At 60.8% G+C, this 22,904-nt stretch overlaps 1 protein-coding gene across 2 annotated transcripts; it reads right to left on the reverse strand.

The window, feature by feature from the left end:
- Nucleotides 1-266: 266 nt before the first annotated feature.
- Nucleotides 267-22,618, reverse strand: SEMA3F (semaphorin 3F). Of its 2 annotated transcripts, XM_050979383.1 has the most exons (19): nt 22,572-22,618; nt 19,439-19,602; nt 10,953-11,113; nt 10,741-10,803; nt 10,204-10,323; nt 8,719-8,799; nt 6,590-6,683; nt 6,150-6,269; nt 5,086-5,225; nt 4,882-4,996; nt 4,626-4,695; nt 4,375-4,519; nt 4,037-4,259; nt 3,127-3,215; nt 2,748-2,789; nt 2,435-2,592; nt 2,289-2,356; nt 1,660-1,793; nt 267-1,586 (listed from the first exon to the last, which is right to left on the reverse strand). In XM_050979383.1, the coding sequence occupies exons 2-19, from the start codon at nt 19,548-19,550 to the stop codon at nt 1,176-1,178; spliced, it is 2,346 nt and encodes a 781-aa protein (XP_050835340.1). In that variant the 5' UTR covers nt 19,551-19,602; nt 22,572-22,618; the 3' UTR covers nt 267-1,175. The 2 variants fall into 2 exon arrangements, with proteins under 2 accessions (XP_050835340.1, XP_050835341.1); XM_050979384.1 differs by lacking the exon at nt 8,719-8,799.
- Nucleotides 22,619-22,904: the final 286 nt, after the last annotated feature.

A 22,904-nucleotide genomic window follows, 5' to 3' on the forward strand; every position in this document is an offset into this window, starting at 1 on the left:
CTGGTGCTCCAGAACTTTCCTCAGGGCCCCCAGCACTCCCCCGTGCTCCCAGAGTGATTCTGAGCGTTCCCAGTGCCTTCCTCAACACCAGTGGTGGCGTCAGCCACCAGCCCAGCGTACCCCAACACTACTGGCACTCCCCACAGCCCCTGTCCTGCCCCACATCACAGTGACACAGAGCTCCCCAGGGGCAGCCCCAGCAGGGCTCAGGGGATGTCGTGATGGGGGCCAGCCCATCCCCTACAGAGCACACGCAGGCGCCCACATCTGTCCCAAAGCCAGCGTTTATTTGGGAGTGCCCCTGGCTGCAGCAGGCACTTACTCAGCCTGGGTCACCCCTGTGTTCCCATGTACAGCTATTTACAGCCCTTGACACCCACCGGGGTGCCCAAAGAGGGTGGCTGATGGGCTGGGTGTCCCAAACCCCTCTGGGTGCCACTGTCACCAAACTCCAGCAGCTGCTCAAGGTTTTACACCAGCGTGGCCCCTTCGCTTTCCCTTCTCCATCCAAAGACCCTGGGGCCAAGCCCCCAATATTGCCTGAACACCTCAGTCCTACCTTGAGGTCCCATCTCAACCCTGCCAAGCCCCCAGGGAGGGGACAGAGCCATGTACCCTTGCCCCTCCTCCTCAGCTTGCCTGGTGGTCTTACAGCTTCCCCATAGAGAGCACTTGCTCCTCCATAACCCTGTGGGGAAATTGAGGCACAAAACCATGATGGTCATGCTCAGCTTGCAGTGGACAGCCCTTGTCTGGCACTGCCTCCCCCCTGCCTCACCCCATCGTCCCCTCCCACACAAGGACATCCATGCCCTAGCATGGTGCCATGCCTCAGCTGTGTGGGAGAAGGGCTGTGGTGACCCATGGTTCCTGCACAACAGGATCTGGGGGTCCTTGGCAGGGGGGAAGACAGCGATGGTGGCTGCAGCCACCTCAGGGGTCCCTACCCCTCCCTGGAGTGGGGAGGTGGGGGTAGCACCACCCCAGTGACAATGTACAGCGTACAAATAATTACCACCTCCCGTGGGAGTGGGGAGTGCCTGTGCCTGCACGCGTGTGTGTGCGTGGATGTATATATATATATATATATATATATATATTTATTTATAGATATTTTTAATATTAAAAGGGGGGAAAAATAGACCACTGTACTAGCAAAGTCCCTGATGATGGTTTCATGTATGCCCATAGGTCTCTGGCTGGTGATTCCGGCGGTTCCGTGGCTTCTTCTGGTCCTGCTGCTCCTTGGCTTTGAGGCCAGCCAGTGGCTGCGGGGGGCTGGCGGCTGTGTGCCGCCAGTAGCCCTGGCAGTACTGGTCCAGGAGTCCCATTTCAGGCTGGCTGAGGAGCTGCAGCAGGTCCTGGTAGCGAGGGGTGGGGGCACCCGGCAGGCCAGGGGGGGTCTCTGCCTGGACCAGCACGGTGTGCACGGCGCGGCTGCTGAGGACACGGAGCTGTACCCTGGTCACCGTGTGCTTGAAGTTGTTCTCAGTGGCGGTGCAGGAGTAGAGGCCGCTGTCGCTGAGCTGCAGGGCCCGCAGCAGCAAGCCCTGCTCCGTGCGCAGCACCCGGCCCTCCACGCGCAGCTGGGGGCACAGGGAGCACGGCTCAGCCGCTGGCACCCGGCACCCCTGCACCCCCAGCACTGCCCTGCCATACCTCCTTCCGCCGGTCGCTGTTGTCCTTCTGCAGCAGCCACTTGATGCTGGCCTGGGGAGAGCGGGGCTGGCACTCCAGAAAGGCTGTGCTGCCCTCCACCCCGTACTGCACGGCCTCCACCGTGTTCTTGTTAGCTGCAGGGGGGCCATGGGCAGCCAGGTCACCCCCATTGCACTGCACTTCTCCCCTGCCCCCTCTGTCTCCAAGGGTGGGTGTCCGTCCATCCATCTATCCATCCATCCATCCATCCATCCATCCATCCATCCATCCATCCATCCATCCATCCATCCATCCATCCATCCACCCATCCATCCATCCCCAGTATATCCATCTATCCATCCATGTTCATCCTACTTCCCAATGTATCCATCCATCCATCCATCCATCCATCCATGAACCGACCCATTCATCTGTACTTGTTCTCATCCCCAGTGTATCTACTCATCAATGCTCATCTTCCTCCCTACAACCACCCACTCATCCACCCACCCACCCATTCATCCATGTACCTTCCCATACATCCACCCACAAAACCATCCACCCACCAAGGAACCCCTGTGTCCCCAGTCAGCCCTGGCCCTCAGCCTCCCCTCCCAGCTGTCCCAGGCCTTGCCCCAGCCCCCCCTCACCATTGGAGTTGTAGCCGCGGCACTGCCGGATGGGGTTGCCGTGCCGGACGTCCTGCCGCCGGCTCCGCCTGCAGGGAAGCGAGAGCTGAGAGGGGGAGCCTGTGGCTGGGGGATTCCTCCCTGCCCCTCCCTGGCCCTCCCTGTACCTCTTGGAGGAGGCAGAGTAGCGGGTGCAGGCGCTGCCATCCCAGGCACAGTAGGGGTCCCGGGCCAGGCAGCAGTCAGCACAGGCTTCCCCGTACACGTCACAGCGGTGAAGGGCCAGGTGGGTCACGCCTACGGCCGAGGACACATACAGCTGTTGCTGTTGGGAACAAGGAGGACAGGCTGAGATACTACCTCATCCCCACTACATAAGGGCCCCTGCAAACACTCTGTTCCAGTGCTGTGGTGATGCTGGGCAATGTCACCACTGGGACAGGGATGGGATCTGCCCACTGTGCCTCTGCTATGACTCACCCTCTTGGAGGAGATGGTCATCGTCTTGATGGGGGCTGGCACCTGGATGAGAGCAGGAATAAAGAAGATGGAGGGATCACTGCTTGGACTGATGCTATAGCCCTGGGGTGGGCACTCCAGACCCCCCACAGGCAACTGGAGCAGGCAGAGCAGGCAGGGGGAGATGTGAGTGGGCAGCAAGCAGGAGGACCAAAGCCTGGAGTCCCTCCAGAGCTGGCCAAGAGGTAGCTAGAGTCCCAAGGGGCTGGCTTCTAGCCCAAGGGGCTGGCTGCTGTCACAGGGAGTGACTGGTAACTCAAGGGGCTGGCTGGTGTCCCAAGGCGTTGGTTGGCTGGGTCAAGAACACTCAGCAGAGGGTGGAGGACATGCCAGTCCTTACCTTGAACACTTCAATCTCCTCCAGCATGAGCTCCTCTGTCTCCATGTCATCCCGGGGGAGCACAATGACCTTCTGCACGGTGCCCCTATCTGCAAGACACCATAGTGCCCAGGTGCTCAGTGCTACCCTGGGCACCCATGCCCTCCCTGTCTGTGAAGGGTGTCTCTGCTGGGCCTGTGGAAAGGAAGGATCCCCCAGGCCCATCCCCATCTCTCTCCTGCTGTGGCAGCTAGCTATGTCTGGGGTGGAGTGTGCCAGCTCAGGTAACCAGCTGTGTCTAGAGAGTGCCACCAGAGTGCCAGAGAGTGCCTAGAGCAGCATGCAAACATGCACCAGGGCAAGAGAAGGACCAGGATGTATCATGGGTGCTCTAGGATGCACATTAAGAGCAGGGGAAGCACTGGCCTGGATAGTGGTGCCCCTGTGATGGGCATTGAGATCTGGGAAGGACAGGGCTGAATGACAGTGCCTCTGGGATGGGCAACTGGGCAGGAAAGGCACAAGGCTGGCTAATGACGGGCTAAGCATGAGCAATAGGAATGGGTGGGTGCTAGGGTCAGGAAAAGATAAAGCTGGATGATGAGGCCCCTGTAACAGGCACCAGGATGGGGGAGGACCTGGCTGCATAGTAGAATCCCGAGGATGGGAAGATCATGCCGGATCACTGGCTTTGGGGATAGGAGCTAAGGGAAGGACCAGGCAGGACAGTAGAGTTTGTGGGACGGCATCAGGACAGGGAAAGAACAGTCTGGAGCCTCGAGGAGGGGCAGGGATCTCAGGGGGGCATTCTCAGCCCCCCACCCTGCTCTAGCAGTGGAGGGCACCGTGCTCTGGCCAGCCCTGGTGGTGCCCGTGCCCTCCGGGGCCGCGCTGGAGCATGCTGCGTTCCCGCGGTGCGCGGCGTGGGTACCTGTGCCCAGGAAAAGCACCTCATAGCGCCCGTCTGCCGCGTCCACCTGGTCCACGGCCACGGTGGTGAAGCGGTAGTTGACGTTGGTGCGCACCACCAGCGGCTGGCGGTGCGTGGGGTACACGGCGTGGTACATCAGCGGGTGCGCGCGCATGAAGTTGATCACTTCGTCGGGGTAGTCCTTGGTCGACTTCATGGATGGGGTGAAGGTCCCCCCAGGGCACTGCGGCACAAACATCACCAGGGCTAGGTGAGTTGGTGCCCGAGCACAGGTTGGAGGGTGCTGACTGTCTGGCAGGCACTGGCTCACCTACGCGTGGTGCCCGGGCGGTACTTACAGTGCCTGGGCGGGGGTAGGGCATTTTTCCTGTGTAGGGCATCCACTGGTAGTTGGGGCCCTCCTTGTGGGCAAAGGGCCCATTGAAGACCATGCGGATGTCAGCCATCGAGTAGACACACACAGCAGAGCCTTTGAAGACCGACCTGGGGGCAAGGACCTGCTGCCACCCTTTGTCATGGCATTGCCAGGACACCCATGCAGCTGAGACCCCCTCCTCGCCTGCATTGTGCCAGGAGGGTCAGCACTCACCCCGAAGCAGAGAACACAGCGTAGATAACAGGGTTCTTGGTGTCCTGAGTCTGCTGGATGAAGACATCCTCTTGGGACAGAAAGATGGAGGCGTCACCATAGGGAAGGTAGGCAGGGACACCAGGGTACAGGCAGAGCAGTTACCCATGGAAGAGCAAGAGGCAGGGGGCAGCAGGGGTGTCCCCAGCTCTGCCCAGGGTGCCCCTCAAGCCTGCAGGGGTAGAGAAGGCTCCCATCCCTTTCCTCGCACACTCACGGAGCTCGTCGAAGTGTGTTTCAATTCCATCGGGTCCCGGCACAGAGCAGACGAGCCGGGCCTTCAGGAAGGTGCTCCACTTGTTCACAAGGCAGCAGTGGCCCCCATCATCATTCTGCAACAGTGAGACCCCTGTGCTCAGCCCTGCCTGTCCCCCTGCCCACCTCCTTGACTACTTCCCTGCCTCTCCTCTGCAACACCTACCAGGCAGATGCGCCCGATGCGGGAATAGACCCCGGGACTCAGTGGGGCATCAGCTGACTTCTCTCGGAAGAAGAAGTAGAGCTTGTCATCATTCCTCTCGCTGCTGTCAGGGATGAGCTGGGCATGGACAAAGGCTGGGTCTGGAATGGCACAACACAGCACCATCAGCCCAGGGCACTGCTGCTCCATGCCATAGCAGGATGCTGAGCACCCTCTGCTGAAGCATCACCTCACTCCTGGAAAAGCACTGTCACAGAGGGAGAGCTACTGGCTGTCTCTTGTGATCTCTAATGCACCAGGAGAGGCTTGAAGCATCTCTGGGGCCCCTGGGAGCATTTCTGAGGTCCACAGGTTGAAGAAATACATCAGCTCTACAAGCAAGGTGGTGGGAACCAGTCTTCCCCAGGAAGGAACCACACAGCATGGAAGCTTCTCAGGAAGCTTCTCCCTGCCATCCATCAGCCAGTGCCCAGGCTGTGCTGACAGCTCCCCCTCTTCGGGTTACCACCCCGCTGGCTCCCCAGCCCGGCAGGATCATCCCATCTGCTCTGCTGTGTTTACTCAGCTGCTGCCCCGCAGGCAGGGGTGCTCCAAGGGGGGCAAATGAACGTTCGGGGTCACCGACTGCAGGCGACACGGGTGACATCTCAGCGCTGCACAAACCCATGCACTGACACCAGCAGAGCCAGCCCCATCTCTCACCAGTCTGCTCCCGCCACCCAGCAAAGCTCTAGGCATGTCTGTCACTGCCCCACACAGCTATCCCTGCTCTTGTATGCCTTCCCATCCATCCATCCATCCATCCATCCATCCATCCATCCATCCATCCATCCATCCATCCATCCATCCATCCATCCATCCATCCATCCATCCATCCATGATCAATTCATCCATCATCCATCCATCCATCCATCAATCCATCCATCCATCCATCCATCCATCCATCCTTACATGCTGGCTGCTGTCTCTGTTCTGGAGGAGGCAGTACCACATGACAGGTCTCACCTCTAGGCCTGGAGCCATGAGGTCCCCAGGGCACCTGGGCCAGTGTCACTTGAACTCACCATTGAGCCAGCGGGAGTTGTACTGGTCTGTCCTCATGGCTGTCTGCTTGCCCATGGTGCGGAAGATGGCTGCGTCCGTGCCCATGAAGTCAATGTACACACCAGCATAAAGCTCTTCATCTGCAGAGGGCAGAGGTCAGCCAGGAATCTCCACCTCATCCCATACACCCACCTGCTTCAACTGCCAGCCCCAGACCAGGCCAGTAGACACCAGGCAACCAAGAGCCACTGCCTGTGACCATCCCAGAGAGTTCTGGAGGTTGGCACTGGTCTGTAACCACGATCCCCTCCTCTGCTGGGCCAGGCACCTGGCCAGCTGAAGCAGGCAGTAGTGGTGGAGCAGGAACCCTGTTCCTGGTGGGAGCAGCTGTTCCATCCTGCCTGCATATTCCCTCTGCCCAGAGCAGGAAGCACTGGCTCCAGGGAGCCACAGGACTCACTTATTAATGCAGAGACAGTGTCTACTTTGGGGTCGTAGGAACATTTCCCCTTGCCCGACTCCAGCTTGTCCGGCTCCAGGTAGAAGATATAATCCTGGAGAAGGAAGCAAATAGAGCAGCTGGTTAGACTTTCACCCCTCCACTCATGTGACAGCTCCCAAGGCCCACCAGGAGAGACAGCCTCCTCCAGGATGGTGCACAGCAGTGAGGACAGATGTGGAAGGGGCTGCAGGTCTCCTGAGAAGCTGAAGCTCCTGTGAGCAACTCCTCCAAAGATGCTGGGTTCTTCTCCATGCCCTCCACCACTTGGAGACTGGGCTGAGCCATCGGGCTGAAGTGGGGCATCCATCCCCCAGGTCTGGAAAAACATCCCCCTCTGACTGCCTCTTCACTCCAGCTGGCTGTGCTGCACATTGCCTCTTGCCCAGCAAGGTCACACAGTTCCAGCAGCTTCAGCAGGCAGGGTCTGGCCTGCAGCACAGCTCAGAACAGCTTGGCTGCTGGACCCACTGCACTTCTCTTGCCAGGGGCCATTTTCCAGTGCTTTTCTTCACACAGTGAGATGCTGCATCAGCTCCGTGGGATGCCTCCATACTGTCGCTTCTGCCTTCCCGTGGCCATCCCTGGCACCATCACACATTCTCAGCCAGGAGTGAGACCCATGCTGCCTCTGGAGGCACATTCAAAATCCTCTGCCAGGGCTGGCTGGGGGCACACAGGGACAGGCTGGCCCAGCCAGGTCACTCCTCACCCTGGCATAGAGACCATCTTCAGCTGAGACAAAGCAGTCGTGCAGACATCCATGGGGAGCCTGGGCATGGGGGGAGGAACCTTAAGCAACCAAATTGGGCAGATGCCCACTGACCCTGTGCCCTGGCTTTGGCACATGGGTGATAGACACAGTGACAGGCACCCTCCATTGAGAGGCCAGCAGGGTCCTGGTGGAGCCCAGGCTCTGGGAAGAACAAAAGAGGGTGAGGGGCTGGGATCTCACCATGGACATCTCCCACTGGAAGGTTTGCTCACACCAGCTCCTCCTGGGGCACCCAGGCCCAGAGATGGGCACAGCCACGTTTCTCCATCTGCATTGCTGCCCTGTGCAGTCTGTGCCACCATCACCACCACAAACACCTCTGCCCAGCGCTGGCCCTGCTCCTGAAGTGGGCAAACACCTCACATGGACAACCTCTCTCCCTCCAGCACAGCCCTGGCACTGGCTGCACCATCTCACCCTCCTCGTCAGGCAGCACAGGAGCCATTGTGGTGCTGGCACTGCTGATCAGCTAAGACAACTTGAAATGCACCAGAGCTGCCAGGAAGCACATGCTAGCAAGCGCCCAGGGAGCTCCTGCTGGGATACACACCTTCTGCTCAGCAGGGGTGACCTGAGGGGGCTAAAATGGGCACAGCCTTTTCCCAGCTGGCACTGGGGAACTGGCAGCAGGAGCTGCCCACAGTCTGGGAGATGCTTACTGCCAAGCATCACCCTTTGCTCCCGACCACCCGAGGAGCTGGGGGAGCCCCAGGCTGCACGAGGCTGCCCATGTCCCCCACGCTCCCCAGTCCATGCACTGACCCGTGTTAGTCCGGAGGGGAAAGGCTCGGGGGTGACACTGTCAGGGTGGGCTGCACACTGGGGTGCTCGCAGAAGCCAGGGATGCTGTCACCTCCCTGAGTCCACCTGACTGCCAGGATGACATAAGCCCCTCTTGGGGCAAGGTGAAGCATCTTCTCAGTAATGTTTCTGTAGGCCCTACCCAAACACCTTCTGCACGTTACTTGGGCATCCTCCCCTGAATCATTCCAAGCCCTGTGGCTCTGCTGGCACATGGTCCCACTTCCAAGGGACACAGCAAGCCTGAAGTCAGGCAAAGTCAGTGGTGGGTGGAGAGCCACCATCCCTGACAGTGTCCCCCACGGGGGGGATCCTACATGGACTAGGAGGAAGGAGTTAGTGAGAGAAGGAGAGCCGACGCCAGGCCGGTGGCCGGGAGATGCTGCTCTGGGAGGGAAGGGGATGGCGCCCGGCCCAGGGTCGAAGCATGCCAGTGGGATGAGGAGCCCGCGGCCCTGGTGTGCCCCTGTGCCAGGTGAGCACAGCTGCGGCGGGCTCCCAGACCCGTTCCCACCTTGCTTTGTGCTGGTCTCGGGCTGAGGGGGCTGTCGGTGGAGCTGCTTTCCCGGCCTCCCGGCTGGCTCAGCGGGAACCCCTGGGGAAAAGGAGCAGGGCAGAGAGTTAGCGCCGGCAGGGGAAGGACCCCCAGGGCAGGGGTGAGCAGGGGACCCCAGGAGCTGGGGTGATGGATGCCCACTGAGCAGCAGCACTGCTGTCCCCTTGTGTTCCTTCACACTCCAAGCTGGGCTGGCCTCCAGCAGGAGCTTCTCCAGGACAGATCCTGCTCTATCCACAGAACTGGGGGGCTCTTAGCATGGAGTAGGAGAGAGTGGAAAGATGGTTGCCCACAGCCAGCCAGGCTGGGCTTACACCTGGGGACTCAAAAATGGCACCTGCCACCTTGCTCCTCCTATGTTGATGAGCAATGCCTCTGCATCAAAGCTATCAGCACCATGGGGTCACTGAACACTTCCACACTGCCACTGACCCTGCTGGCCAACTAGTGCTGTCCTAGTGACTGCACTGGCACTCTAGGTCACCCTCATATGCTGCTACTCCCCTGTTCAGTCCCACTCCAATCCCACTTTGGAATGGTCTGAGCAGCATCCACCTCTCTCAGTGCCCATGCCAGGTTTGGGGGCTCTGAGGCAGAAGCCCATCTTTCATATCCAGCGCCGTGATCCTCCATCAGTTTGGGCTGCTGACTCCCTCTCCAGCCTCAGGAGAAGAAACACCCTGGGACCTATCACTCCAGTGCAGAGGGGACAGACACCGCACAGGGCTTAGGATCCCTGGGATTCTCATGCTGCTACTTGCAGACACCAGCTCCCTCCCAAGGCTGTCCTGAAAATGCTCCTCTGTCTGCCACACCTCCTTCCTGGCATCATGCAGCTTTGATGCCACCCTCTCACTGCACACTGTGGTCCTTGGTGCTGGGTGACATCCCTCCGGGGATGTTCCTGACATGGCCACACGAGCTGGCACAATCCCTGCACAGCTCTCCCTGTGCAGCACTGGTGCTGGCATCGTTGGAATCTATGGTGAGGGGCTCAGCAGCCTGGCAGCAAGTGTCCCTTGTCCCAGTGGAGATCCAGCAGTGGCTGCAGCCAGCAGGGTGGGAGGACACGTTGTGTGGAAGCTGACATCAGAGTACAGCCAAGTTCCAGTGTGAAGAGAAGTCCTTGGTCTGTGTAGATGGCTTGGCCCGTCTCAGCAGCACAACACTGTTAGCCATGGTCATGCCCAGACTGCCCTTGCCCACAACCTTCAGCTCCCAACCTCCCCCAGCAGCCAGAGAGCTGAGCCAAGCACCCACCCCACTGCAGTCCCCTGGTGGCTGCGCCAGTCCCCTGCAGTCCCCTGCAGTCCCCTGGGTGCTGCAGTCCCCTGGTGGCAGCACCCCCGTGCCAGACAGCAGCTCAGCACCCCCATGCCAGACAGCAGCTCAGCAGCCCCATGCCAGACAGCAGCTCAGCAGCCCATCCCTCCCGCCCCTCACCTGGGCTTTGCGCCCGCGGTTGACGAAGGCACAGATGGGGTTGTAGGCGCCAGTGCCACACACGTAGAGGTGTGTCCGGTTCCAGGGCTGGATCAGGCGGATGAAGTTGCCGCACTCCCCCTGGGAAGCAGAGGAGAACACATCAACCCAGGGGCTGTAGACTGCCATGGGGCTGGTGTTGGTGTGGGCATGGGATGGAACAGGTCATTGGATGGCACGTGGTATGGGAAAGCACGGATCACGGGTTGGCATGGGCCACGAGCTGGCAAGCGGGAGGACCCAGCCCTGGCTGGTAGGAGGAAGCAGCATGGGGAGCTTGGCCTCCTTCTTGCCCAGAAAGCTCTCCAGGACCTGCCTGGCTGGAACAGAATGGGTGACAGGACACTGCAACACCCTGGAGTGCCACCCCATCTCAACACAGCTGTACACACTAGGGGGTGGCTTTTCCAGAGGAGGATACAGAGACATAAATTCCACTCCAGTGCCAGGCACCAGCCCCACTCCACTACCAGAAGGAGGGTCATGGTGGTTACTCACATTACTGTTCTTGCCTGATAGGATGCACTCCTCTATCCTCTGCTGGGATGCGGGCCAGTGGATCTGTGGAAACACCAACCCAGGGGAGACCAGGACTCCCACCTGGCCCCACCAGCACCAGTTATGCCCATCGAGCTCTTGCCCTGGCACCCAAAAGGTCCCCAGAGTGCCCCATTACCGCCTTCCACCTGCTCCCCCTGCCCTGAGCTTACAATGAGGGGCTCGCGGTTGATGTCGTGCAGGTCCAGCGAGAGGACATAGTCCTTGCTGCCCACGTACATGCGGTCATGGTCCTCATCCTTCAGCAGGATGCGGTAGTCGCTGGAGTTGAGGAGGAAGTTGAAGAAGTGTGCCGTGCCCGTGGCCTTCAGCTCTACAGGGGGAAAGGGGAAGGCGTGAGTGCCCTGGGGACACCAGTGTCATCCCTGAGTCCAAGCCTGGGCCCAGATGGAGGACAGCCCATGAGAGGAGGTGCCCACTTTCCACCCCATGAGCACCATGATACTGCCACCTCTATGGACAAGGGACAATGACAGAGATGCTCATGGCCAGCTGGGACAACCAAGAGTGGCCAGAAGAGAGATCATCAAAACTTGGGCTCAGGAGATCCAGCACCCCACAGCAGGGAGTGGAGGTTGCCATTGAGATGGGGCAGGAGGCTGGAGCTCTCATCTCTCAAAATTTCCAGCATCATCCCCCTTCTGCCCTGTGACCCCATGTTCCAGCCAAGCCTCTGGCTCCTAGGATGGGAGAGCTGGGACCCCAGGGAACCAGCTCCGGGGGAGGTGATGAGCCTCTCCCCCGCCCCGCACACCCCATCCCCCCTTGGAAAGTTATTTTTAGTCTAAGTGTGGGAGCAAGGAGTGAAAGAGGATAATGAGGGTCGTGAATATTCACAAGTGCAACGAGGCAGCCAGATGGAAGGCAGAAGTGCTGCAGATGATGTGGGCCAGTGCCAAGAACCACGCGGCAGGGGCCAGGGCATAGTAAGACAGAGCACCCTGCCCCAACAGGATATAATCTGTCCTGGAGGCCACCTCTTTGGAGATGCCACTCTTTGGAGGTGTCACTCCCCTTGGAGGTGTCACCCCCTTTGGATACAACCCCAAATATCAGATGCCACCTCCATGGGATGACATCTGCCCTGGATGCCACCCCTTTGGATACCACTCCAAGCCATCAGATGCCATCCCCATGGAATGTCATCTCCCCCATATGCTTCCTTCTGGAGGTGCTACTCTCTTAGGATGCCATCAACAGCCATTGGATGCTACCTCCACGTGATGCCATCAGCCTCTGAAGCCAACCACTTTGGAGATGCCATGCTTTTAAAAGGTGTCACCCTCTTTGGATGCCACAAACAACAATCAGATGCCATCCTCAACCATTGGATGTCACCCTCATGGGATGCCATCTGCCCCAGATGCCATATTCTTTGGCGTTGTCATCCTCTTTGGATGCCACCAACTGCCATCGGGTGCCACATCCATGATACACTGATCCAGTGAGCACCCTCACCCTGTGAGTGTACCCCAGAAGGCACCAGAAGCAGCTCTGGGGACCCTTCCTGGGGAGGAGCAGAGCAGGGTCCTGCAGGTCAGTATCAGGAAGCATCACACCGGCTTCCAGGCAGCACTGGGCAGGGCTCCAGCAGCCAACTTCCATTCCCAGCACCAGGCCAAGTGCCGGCAGATCCCCTGACCTCCCGGCTGCACAAGGGACTGGAATGTCCCACAGGTGCCCCAGGGTCCCTTCCCAGCCAGGGCCTCCCCTCTGTCCCATGGCTGGCAGCTGTTGATGGTCCCCAGCACCGCCCCTGAGCAGATCTGGACCCGCTCAGCTCCAGCAGCAAGGCCAGAGCTCACACACGGAGTGGGAGCCACTGGGGCTGGCTGTGGGAAACGGCGTCATGGGCTGTGACAGGAACCCCTCCTGGCTTGGGGGCTTGGGGCCTGCTTGTCTGGCAGGGCTGGAGGGCAGAATGAGCACGGTGGGCATGTGCAAGGGCTGGAATTTGGGCTGCAGGCGGGGGAGCCATTTCAGAGGTGCAGTGGAACAGTGCCAAGGATGGGGGGCCAGGCAGCCACTCACCCACCCACCCACAACAGGCTCCTCCTCCTGCCTGCCCCATCTGGGCTCCAGATGCTCCCTCTTGCTGGCGCTGGCTCACATGCCACCCATGGCGTCCCCAACCTGTCCTGTAGTGGTCCCTGACTGTGCCATGGCACATTGGGTCTGCTCCCTGCCTGTCTTCTGTCCTGAAGCTGCCCCACTGGCAGGTGTGTGTACAGGCGTGTGCCCCATGCTCTGGTTGTGTGCAGGTGTGTGCTCCATACTTTAGGTGTGTGCCCCACGCTCTGGGTGTGTACAGGGGTGCGTCCCACACTCTGGGTGTGTGCAGGTGGGTGCCCCACGCTCTGGGTGTGTGCTGGCGCCTCCCTCAATGCAATGTGGTGTCACAGAGCTTGGGAGGCAGGAAAGGGCAGGGTGGCTCTGGCAGTGAGTGACACTGGCAGAGCAGAAGAGCTCATCCCCAGCTGCCAATGATGAAGCTGCACACCCAGCCTTCCGACGCAGGACAGAGACACCTGGACCAGGCAGGGACAAGGATGGCAATTAAACTGGACAGGAGCCCCCATGCCAGGACAGCCCCTCATCTGTCATCCCTGCTAAGCCTGGGAATACCAGCACCAACAGCTCCGGGATCCTGGAGCATGGGGACACTGAGTGGTAGAGGGTTCAGTGACAGTCCCAAATACCCCACACATCCATTAGGATGGGCGTCTCCAGGGCTTGGCAAGGGACAGGGCCGGTAGCACAAAGGGCCTTGGCCCCCCGCCGGTGGCTCCATTCAACCCCCCACGGCCCAGCGATCAGAGGGGCACTCCCAAAGCAGGGCGGTGCCGGACCCGCTGCCCCGGAACGCCCTCTCCAAAGACAATGGTGGGGCAGCCAAGACCCTGCCACAACCTCTGACCTCCCAAACCTCCACCTCACCGCCTAATCCCCCAGCGTCACTGTGTCCCCAAAGCTGCCCCCAGCAGCCATGGGGTGTCCCTGGGGATGGGGTGGGGCAGGGGCCCCGGCCGGGCTGCAGAGGCCCGCTCACCAGCCGATGCGCCCCAACGAGCAAATTCCCTTCTGCTTCGCCATTGCCAATCCCAGCACCGGCAGAGCTTCCCCGGCTGGCCGGGAGCCTAATCCTATTTTAATTGCCGAGCACCGGAGCCAGGAGCCGCTCGGCATCACAGCCAGGGTGGCCTCCGTGGGGACCGTCCCCTCACAACATTCCGCGAAGCCCCCAGCGAGCCCCCCGGGACTCGCCTGCCCGCAATCGTTTTGTGTCCTCGGGCGCTGAGCTGTAATTACCCCGCGCCCTCGAGTGATGCCGGCGGCCAGGAGCCCCAGGGCTGGCAACAAGGCGCGATGCTGTGCTTTGCCCGCGGCACCACCGCCCCACTGGATGCTCTGCAAAGCCAAATTCCTCCTGCAATGCCAATTTCGGGCTGCATTCCCAGCTCCGGCAGCTGTCCACCATTGCTGGCTGTCACCACTGGCCCCCATCGGGCAGGGGCGAGTGATCCCTATTCATCACCCACTGGCACGGAGACCAGTGCAGATCTCCAAAGCAAAAGGGAGATTTTGGGGGTTCTCGATAAACCGCGCACCCCGTGGGACTCCTCACCCCATCCCCCAAATCCTCCCGACTCCCCCAAACATCACCAGGGCACCCGCATGAAGAGTTAATGCCATCACGACCCGAGCGGGTCACCTCCCCAGGTGCACCATCACTGCATTCCCCAAAACCAATTACAGGCGCTCTCACCTAATTAGATTCTAATTATGGGCTTGTAGCGCATTCAACATAATTAGCATGTAAATTACACGGCGTGTTTATATTCAATAACCGCACTCCCGCCCCCCCCCGCCCCACCACCCCGGCTGGCGGAGCCAGCGCCTTTCGGGAGCCCTTTCTTTGCATGGGGAAGAATGAATTCACTTTAAATGCCGATGGAGAAGCCCAGCACTGATCCCAAGGGAGCCTGGCACAGCAGGGATAAATCCCATCTCCATCCTGCTGCGCTTTATCCCACAAATTTAAAAGCGTGCCCCAAATTTTGATTATGTTCCCTACTAATTTTTTTCCCTACTCGGAATTTGAGATGCAGCTTTTTGGGTTTGCGTCAGAGGGGCAGGATGGGGAGCAATGCCAGGAGAGGGATAGGGGGCTGGATGTGTCCCCTCTCGTGGTTAAAGCATTTGTTGTTATTGGGGCTGATCAAAGAGCTGGGTGGGTCGTCCGATGAAAGCAGAATTGCTTATTTGTTTGAGCGTCACTCCGCTACCCCTTGATGGGTTATTTATGATGTAATTAAGCTAATTACATGTAATAAGAGAGTTTCCGTGGCCCCCAGCCAAGCTCTTTTCCCATTTAACCGATTCACAGGTGGGAGGAAACCGAAGCTGCCTTGCAGGGGCTCGGGAGATGAAATAACTCCTGTTCCCGCTTGCTGCCTTCCAGCCCCGACCATCTCCAGCCCCCCTGGAGCATCGCCCCGTGCCGGCACCCGCGACAGAGGACGGACAGGTGCTGCCGCCGCCCGGCTCAAATCCCCCGGGATGAAAGAGGTGCCGGCCGGGTGCTCCCCGCAGCCATCGCAGCCCAGCCCATTGGACGCAAGCCAAAAAACAATTAAAAAATAAAAAGAAAACCCACATTTTTTCAGCGGAAACCGCTGATTCATCCCCGAGCCAGCCCGCCCCAAGCGCTGGTGTGTGCATGTGCCCCAAGGAGCAGCGCTGCGAGGGGGACCCCGTCCCCACCGAGCATCACTGCGCAGTGGAGACCGGGCTCTTGGCTGGGTCGGGGGATGCTCCAGCAGCACGAAATCCCCTTCAGGAAAAAGCCTGGCTTCAGAAAAAAATACTTTAATCACCCCAAAAGCAGAGCGCTGAGCGGAGGTGCCCCAGCCCACTGCTCTTTGGGCTCTTTTGTTTAATGTTTGGACATGATTTCTTTCCGCAGCCCCCGAGGGGAGGGCACGGTGCCGGGTGGAAACTGCGGCTGCTCCAGGCCCTTTGCTGTGTGCCCGAGCAGCTCTGGAGTGGGGAGAACACCCCTGCCAGGACCCCGGGAAGGGCCGTGCTGTTCCATAAGGAGCATTGTTAATTTGAGGGATAACTGGCTTATTAGATATAGGCTTGGGGGGGCTGAAATTGCACAGGGTTTTTGGGGGAGGGAGGGTTTAAGGAGCTTATGGAGCTTCGCAGCCGGAGCCAGGGAGCTCAGCCCCAGCAGCAGCCGGTCCCAGCGGGTGGAGGGGCTCTGCCTCAGCCCCCCACTGTCCCAGCCAAGGAAATCCTCTTAGGGGTCACAGGGTTCAGCCCCATGTCCCCGCCCCTTCAGGCACAGGAAAGGGGACTGTGGCATCCCCCTGACCTTTATGGGGTCTGATGAGCAGCATGGGGCACTCACGCCAGGGTGGGGACCAACAGTGCCAGTGTTCCCAGAACATTCCTAGCACTGGCTGTCCCTAAGCCCTTGGCCCTGCTCGCACCCCCTGTTTATCCCATCCTGCTGTCACCAAGCAGTGCCCACAGCTGCAGCAGCTTAGGAGGGCGCCTGGGTGGCCCCCAGGACATGGTCCCCTGTCCGGGCTCCTCTCCAGCCATCTGCCACCCCCTGGCCCGGATCAAGCGTGCCGGTATCATCATCCTGGCCACCAGCAGAGATGCCAGCGGGGTAGGAGGGGAAACTGAGGCACGAGGCAGGCAGGAGCGAGGCCATGCAGGGGGCTGGCAGTGGAGCCCAGAGGAGACTCCAGGCTCAATTCATTCTTTTTAAAGTAATTTTTTTCCCCTGCAGGAACTGCCCTGCCTCTCACCCGCCCCTCCCCGCCGGGGCTGCCCCCAGTTGGACCTCAGCCACAGCTTTTCCGAGAGGGGCCAGCATGGCTGTTCCCCTCGCTGCGGGAGAGGCTCCTGTTTGGAAGCCCCACGGAGAGCCCTGACCTCAAGGGCTTCCCGTCGTGATGCGGGGCCAGAGCCCACCCTTCCTTCCCGCACGCTTTTCCCACGCTGGACAGAGAGCAGGACACGGAGGGATGAATCACCATCATCACCATCACCTCCTGCATCCTCGTGGGGAATGGGCCAGCCTCTCTGGTGCCCGAGCCCCCGGCCCGGAGGAAGGCCCAGAGCAGAGGGGACTGCAGGATGTGTACAGCAGTGTGGGGAGTGAGCGGATTGTTAGCACGGAGATGATTAAAAATATCCACCCTATTTCTGGCCAGCACTGGGCTGGGATCTGGGAAGAGCTGTTGGCAAAAGGGAGCTGTGCCGGAGCCGCTCCCAGCACTGTTCTTTCCATGCTGGTCACCTTCCTCCTGCCGACACACGGACAGGAAAGCCTTGAGAGGAGGACAGACGTAGAGACCACGGGGGTGACGGGATGGGGGGAGGACTGACCCTGCCCAGCCCATCACCCTGCACCAGGGCACTGCAGCTCAGTTCCCACCCCTTTCCTATCACTTCAGTATTTTACAGATGTATTTTTTGCCTGCACTCAGACGCCGGGGCTCCGTGGAGGATGACGCAGGCCCTGGGGAGCTGCGACAAACCCCTGGCATGCGATAACAGTGAAGGCAAACAAACCCAGAGACGCTCCCGCAGCTGGCAGCGCTCCAGGCAGCTCAGCCACCCGGCCACGGCGCCGGGGGACACGCTTGGAGCATGGTGGCTCCTTCCCCAGCAGCCTGGCCACAAGTCCACCTCGATCCCACCCTGGCATTGGGATGCTTTAGCCAGAGGGATGCTGTGCTAGAGACCTGCACTCCAGCCCAGCAGCTGTGGCTGCACAAACGGTCTCCTGTGGCAGCACAGCCAACCCTGACAGCAGAGCCCAGCCCAACTCATCACACCAATGTCCCCCAGCCTAGACACATCACACCCAACCCCACTGTCTGCAGCTGCACTGGGAGGTTTGGGGCCAGGCATTTGGATATCATCCCTGCCTCTACAGGCAAGAGAAGGGGCTGGACCATCCACCAAGTGCCACTGCCACCCTGTATCTCATGGTTCTCTGGCTTCAGGGAGGCTGCATGCAGATGATCAACTGAGGAAGCTGCTCACCAGCAGTTTGGTGTGTGGTTCCCAGCAGGCCCTCAAGGAAGACCCTGGGAGAATCCTCCACCACTGCCACCCCTGTCAGAGCACAGGCAGGAAAGAGGCGAGTGGCATCCCTTCCCAACCCCGATGTGCTTGGATCCAGCACACCGCTGGCATTTCTTCTCCATGTGCCAGTGAAAATCAGCCCTTCTCCCACCACAAATCCCCCCTCTAGGCAGTGAGAGCAGGGGGAGCCCTGCCACACCACCTCAGGCAGGAGGGAGAAGGACTACAGATCCTGAGCACAGCCAGGAACTATAGCTCCAACCAGCTGGGGCCAAAAAAAACCAACCCCAAACCAGCCCCTAACTTGTAGCACAGCAAGCTTAACAATGCCTATCCAGAATTAAACTTACTCCCGGAGCACACCGTGGCAGTGGGCACCAGGTCCAGCTGGGACATTGCTGAAGCCTCCCCTCCCCACAGCTGTGAGGAAAAGTGTTTTAAGCCAAGGTGGGGAAGCATCTGTACAGCAGCTAAAGTGCCCCAGGAGCCCCCCAAACCCTCCAGAAAAGCTGTTTGGAGAGGAAAGTGGCGCCTGCCTCTGGGGAAGAACTTGCTCACTGCTTTCCAGCCTGGACTTGTCCCCAGACTCTTCATACCAGCCATTTTTTCTGTCAAGACCAGCCTGTAACACCCATGGCTATTGCTGCTTCACTGCGTTTGCTGTCAGCCCCCCTGGCCCCTCCTGCCCGGCTCTGCCTGTGCTCACCATCAGCTCAGTCACCACATCCCTGGGCTCACCCCTTCAGTAGGTGACCAGAGGGCAAAGGAACAGTGGGACAGCAAAGAAGGGCACAAGCAGCACAGCCCCAGCTCTCCCACAGACCCCAAGGGGAGGCAGACATGAGACTCCTCGTGTCTGTCACCTCCTGACACACATCCAAGCAGGCAAGCCCCCAGCAGGAACAATTTCCGTTCCGCTCCTCAAGATTTGCAGCCCTGGGACCTGCCTCATCAGCCTCAGCCTGGCCTGCTCAGCAACCTCAAAACATGAGCTCAAGACAAACCTCTCCACCAAGGTGCGCACCAAAACTGACCCAGGGGTCCCCCCACAGCTCCTAGAGTGACTGGGTGGGCTAAGCAGCCCCGGTATGAAAGGGTTAAGCCCCTTCCCCCCACCCAGCACCCTCCCCTCCTGCCTCTCCCGGCTCCCTGCCAGCTCCCAGGCGTTAATACCAGCTGGGGGGGTCGGAGCGGCGTCAAGCTGCTGTCTGGAATCGGGGTGCTGCCGGGGGGGCTTCCCGCACCTCAGCACCCAGCTTTGCCAGATGGAGGGAGCCACCCACCCACAACAGGAAGCAGACTGGGGGGACTAGGCAGACTACCAGCCCCCCAAGACTGTGTGTGCTGGTGCAGATCGGGAGCTCAGCCACACCTGAATATGGACCCCCGTGGAGATTTCTGAGGGTGCAAATTGCTGGTGCCTCCCCAGTGAGGAGGAGGAGAAGGAGCCTGTACTGGGGTGCCCGTGATTTCCTCCACCTTGGGGTCCCCACCCTGCCCCCCACTCCAGCAACCAGACTCTTACCTTTGAAGGAGAGCTGCACCCTGGGGGTAGCGAAGCCGTGGTCTTTGGGATGGGCAGCCCGCCAGCCCAGAGTCAGCAGGGTGGCCCAGAGCAGGACACCGACCACAGGCATGGTGGGCACACGCCTGGGCGCCGAGACCGAGGGCAGTCCTGGGGAGCCGAGCCTGCCAAGGAGGGCACACGTGGGAGGGATGTCAGTTCACTGCACCCACCACCCCCCTGAGGGGTACAAGCCCCACATCCCGCTCTCCATCACCACTGGCTCGCAGCATCCTCCAGGGAGGAGTGGGGGCCAGCTCTGCAGACCGCGGGTGGGGGGCACAAATCGGGGGGCCACAGCCTCACCTCCCTGGTGAGCATGCAGGGTGAGGCAAGTGCGGTGAGAGCCGCTGCAGCACCCTCCTCCACCCCAGCTGGTGAGCCTTGGCCAGGTGAGGAGCATCCCTCCATCATCCCTCCTCACAGCCCCCCCTCAGCTGCAGCATCCCCAACCCCCCACGGGGCTGGCTTTCCCTGCCCCAGCACCCAAAGGGGTCCCACTCCCAGCCCTTGCCTCCCCACCTCTCCTCCCAGCCCCCAGCAAAGCCACAGCAAGCAGAGCTGGGATCAAATCTTTCCAACATGAAGGAAATCTGGACTTCATTATTCCAAGAACGTACAAAAAAAAAAAAAAAAAAAAAAAAAAAAAAAAAAATTTTTTTTTCATAAATAAAAGAGAAAGAAAAAGAAGAGGAAAAAAAAAAAAGCCCTGCCTGTGTGCCAGGCAGCTGGACTCCCTGGGGCTCCGGCACTGAGCGGAGTCCGCCAAGCTGCCTCCAGCAAGCCACACACACACCCCCAGCACAGCACAGGGCACCGGGCACAGTGCCCCCCGCGCACCCCACGGCCCCTCCTGGACACACCATCCCCCTGGTCAGGCCCCTCTCCTGAGACAGCACCCTCCTGGGGGAGCCCAGGGCACCTCAGGCGGGATTTGGGAGGAGGCCCATGGTGGGAAGCCCCTCGGGTCCCCAGAGAGCTGCACGCCTGGGTGGGATGCACTGTGCCACAGCACCCGGGTGGCCGCAGGCATGTGGGGAGTACCCAGCCAGCCCAGCCAAAAGGGGTCAGCTCTGCGGGAATAGGGGTCCCCACAGTGACACCCTAGTGAAGCCATGCCATCCAGGGCTCTGCCAGCTGCCTCCACACAGCCCCACAGGGGACAGGCACACCCAAAGAGGCTGGATGGATGGCTGGGAACCCTTTGGGGCACCCGGGAGAGAGATGCTGAGCTGCAAGGGGGGCAATCCCGCACCCCACCCAGGGTGGTCTGGCTGGCCTCTCCTGCAGTGCGCAGCACCCACACCGCCAGCCCCAAGCAGGGCAACGGCAGCAGCACTGTCACCAGCAGCAGGGCAAGACCCCGAGTGTGGTGGCACTGCTGCTCCCTGGGGCTGTGTATTTTTTTTCTCCTTCTTGCCTTTGGGGTCAGTAAATATTTCAATTTGCTCCTCTGTCCCTGAGCACACCCAGCTCTGCTCCATTGTACTGGTATTCGGTCCCTTTTCAGGCTGCCTTCCCCCTTCTCCCACCCATTCCCAGGCTCTGCCCTTCCCATCAGAGCCAGGCCGGGACAGCCTGCACCCCCAATTACTCCACCAGCCAAAACTCCAGTTGGTTGCAGTTAAATAACCCCCCTCCAACCAAACCTCCCCCCTCTCCCCGGCAGCTTTAGGAAATAATTCTGGCAAATCCTACTATTGCATTTGGATGGAGCGGCGTACGCGTCAGAGACAGGGAGCGAGATGGCAAACAAAGGAAAAGAGGGAGAGGAGGGGAGCGCAGCGAGCGCAGGGCGAGGAGAGGGGAAAGGGCCGGCGGTGAGTGGGGGGCACACAGACCCGGCTGGGAAAGGCAAATTCCAAGGAAGCAAAAAAGGGAAACGGGCCACTGGAGTGCACCTTGGCCAGGAAATGTCCATTTCCAGGGTCATCCGCACTCGGGGGAAACGGAGAACTCCAGGGGAGAGCGGCCACATTCCTGCCCTCCAACCCCCGGGCCGTCTGGGCTTGGAGGAGTTTTTTAGCAATTAAAGTTTGGCCATTGCTTGAGCTACCGCAGGAAGATCAAAATCCCACTCGGCTTTATCCCCCCTTCCCCAGGCTGGTGAGCCCAGCGCCGCCGAGCCCAAGCAATTAGGGAAAGGTTTTCTCGTCTGGAACAGGGACTCCATTTGGGGATCGAACCCCCAAAGAGGGCTCAGGGGATGCCTCGGGAGAAGCCCGGGGGGACCCAGGGGTAGAGCTACCTACACGCCTGCTCCCTGTGGCCTCGGGAAAGAGCAGGAAACATTTTGGGAGGGAAAAGCAATAGAGGCAGGATAGGCAGTGGGAGGGGAGCCTGGCCCACCTCCGGCCACGGAGCGCGATGCCATCAGTGGGAAGGGGGGAAAATAGGGGGAGAAAAAAATAACATAACATAATACAATAACGCTAAATGCCCAGCGCGGCCCCGCGCACACGGGAAATAACTTTGCACAACTTTGCGCTCTGGCACGCCTGGCCTGTCCCCAGGGAGCGCCGGCTGTCCCCTGCGCCCCCCGCCCGGGCGTCCTCCGCGCAGCCCCAGCGCGCCGGGGCGCGGGCTCCTGCCGGGGCTCGGCGTCCCACCGGGGCGGGCTCCGCCAGCCTGCTCAGGGTGCCGGGCGTTCTCCGGCGTGTGAGTCTCCCTGTGTCTCCCCCGGCACCCCGTCCCTGGGCACCAGCTCGCCGCCGAGCCCTGCCGCAACCCCCATGCCCCGGGAGCTCCCTACCAGCCCCCGTAGCCTGCGACAGTCCCCCCGCCCCGAGCGGGACCGGGGCGCGCCCGCCCAGCCGCGGCTCCCGGGAGCAGGGGGACCGGCGGGGTCCCCCCACCTCGGTATAACCCCGCTGCGAGGCGGGGAGCGGGGGTCCCCAGCGCACCCGGCGCCGCCGCCGGCTCGGGGACGGGGTCCCAGTACCGCACCGCCGGCAGCAGCCCAAGCCCCACCTGCCCACTTCACCGTCAAGTTGCGGCGGGGGGGACCCACACGCGCGAGTTCCGAGCGCCGGAAAGTTTTCCCGGGGCGCCCCCCGCGCCGGGCACCCGCTCCGCCGCCCGCCGCCGCTCTTACCTCCGCGGGGGTCCCGGCGGCGGCCGGGCGCTGAGGAGGGCGGCGGGGCTCAGCGCCGCGCCGGGGTCCCGCGGCCCCCCGCCATCTCTCGGCCGCGACTGCCGCCGCGGCCCCGGCCCGTGAGCGCCGGGCGGGGCGGGGCGGGGCGGGGCGGGCACCGGGCGGGGCCCGGCCCCCACTGGGCCCCGTTGCGGGCCCGCCGCGGGGGGCGTCCCTCGCATGGACGCGCCCCCGGCCCCTCCCACCGCCCCGGGCCGCAGGTTCGAGCCCCGGCGCCGCCCCCGCCGCTCACCTCCTGCTCCAGCCCTTTGTTGCGGGGTGCAGGCGGTGCCC

The sequence above is a fragment of the Serinus canaria genome, chromosome 12, assembly GCF_022539315.1.
Source record: "Serinus canaria isolate serCan28SL12 chromosome 12, serCan2020, whole genome shotgun sequence".
NCBI lineage: Eukaryota > Metazoa > Chordata > Aves > Passeriformes > Fringillidae > Serinus > Serinus canaria.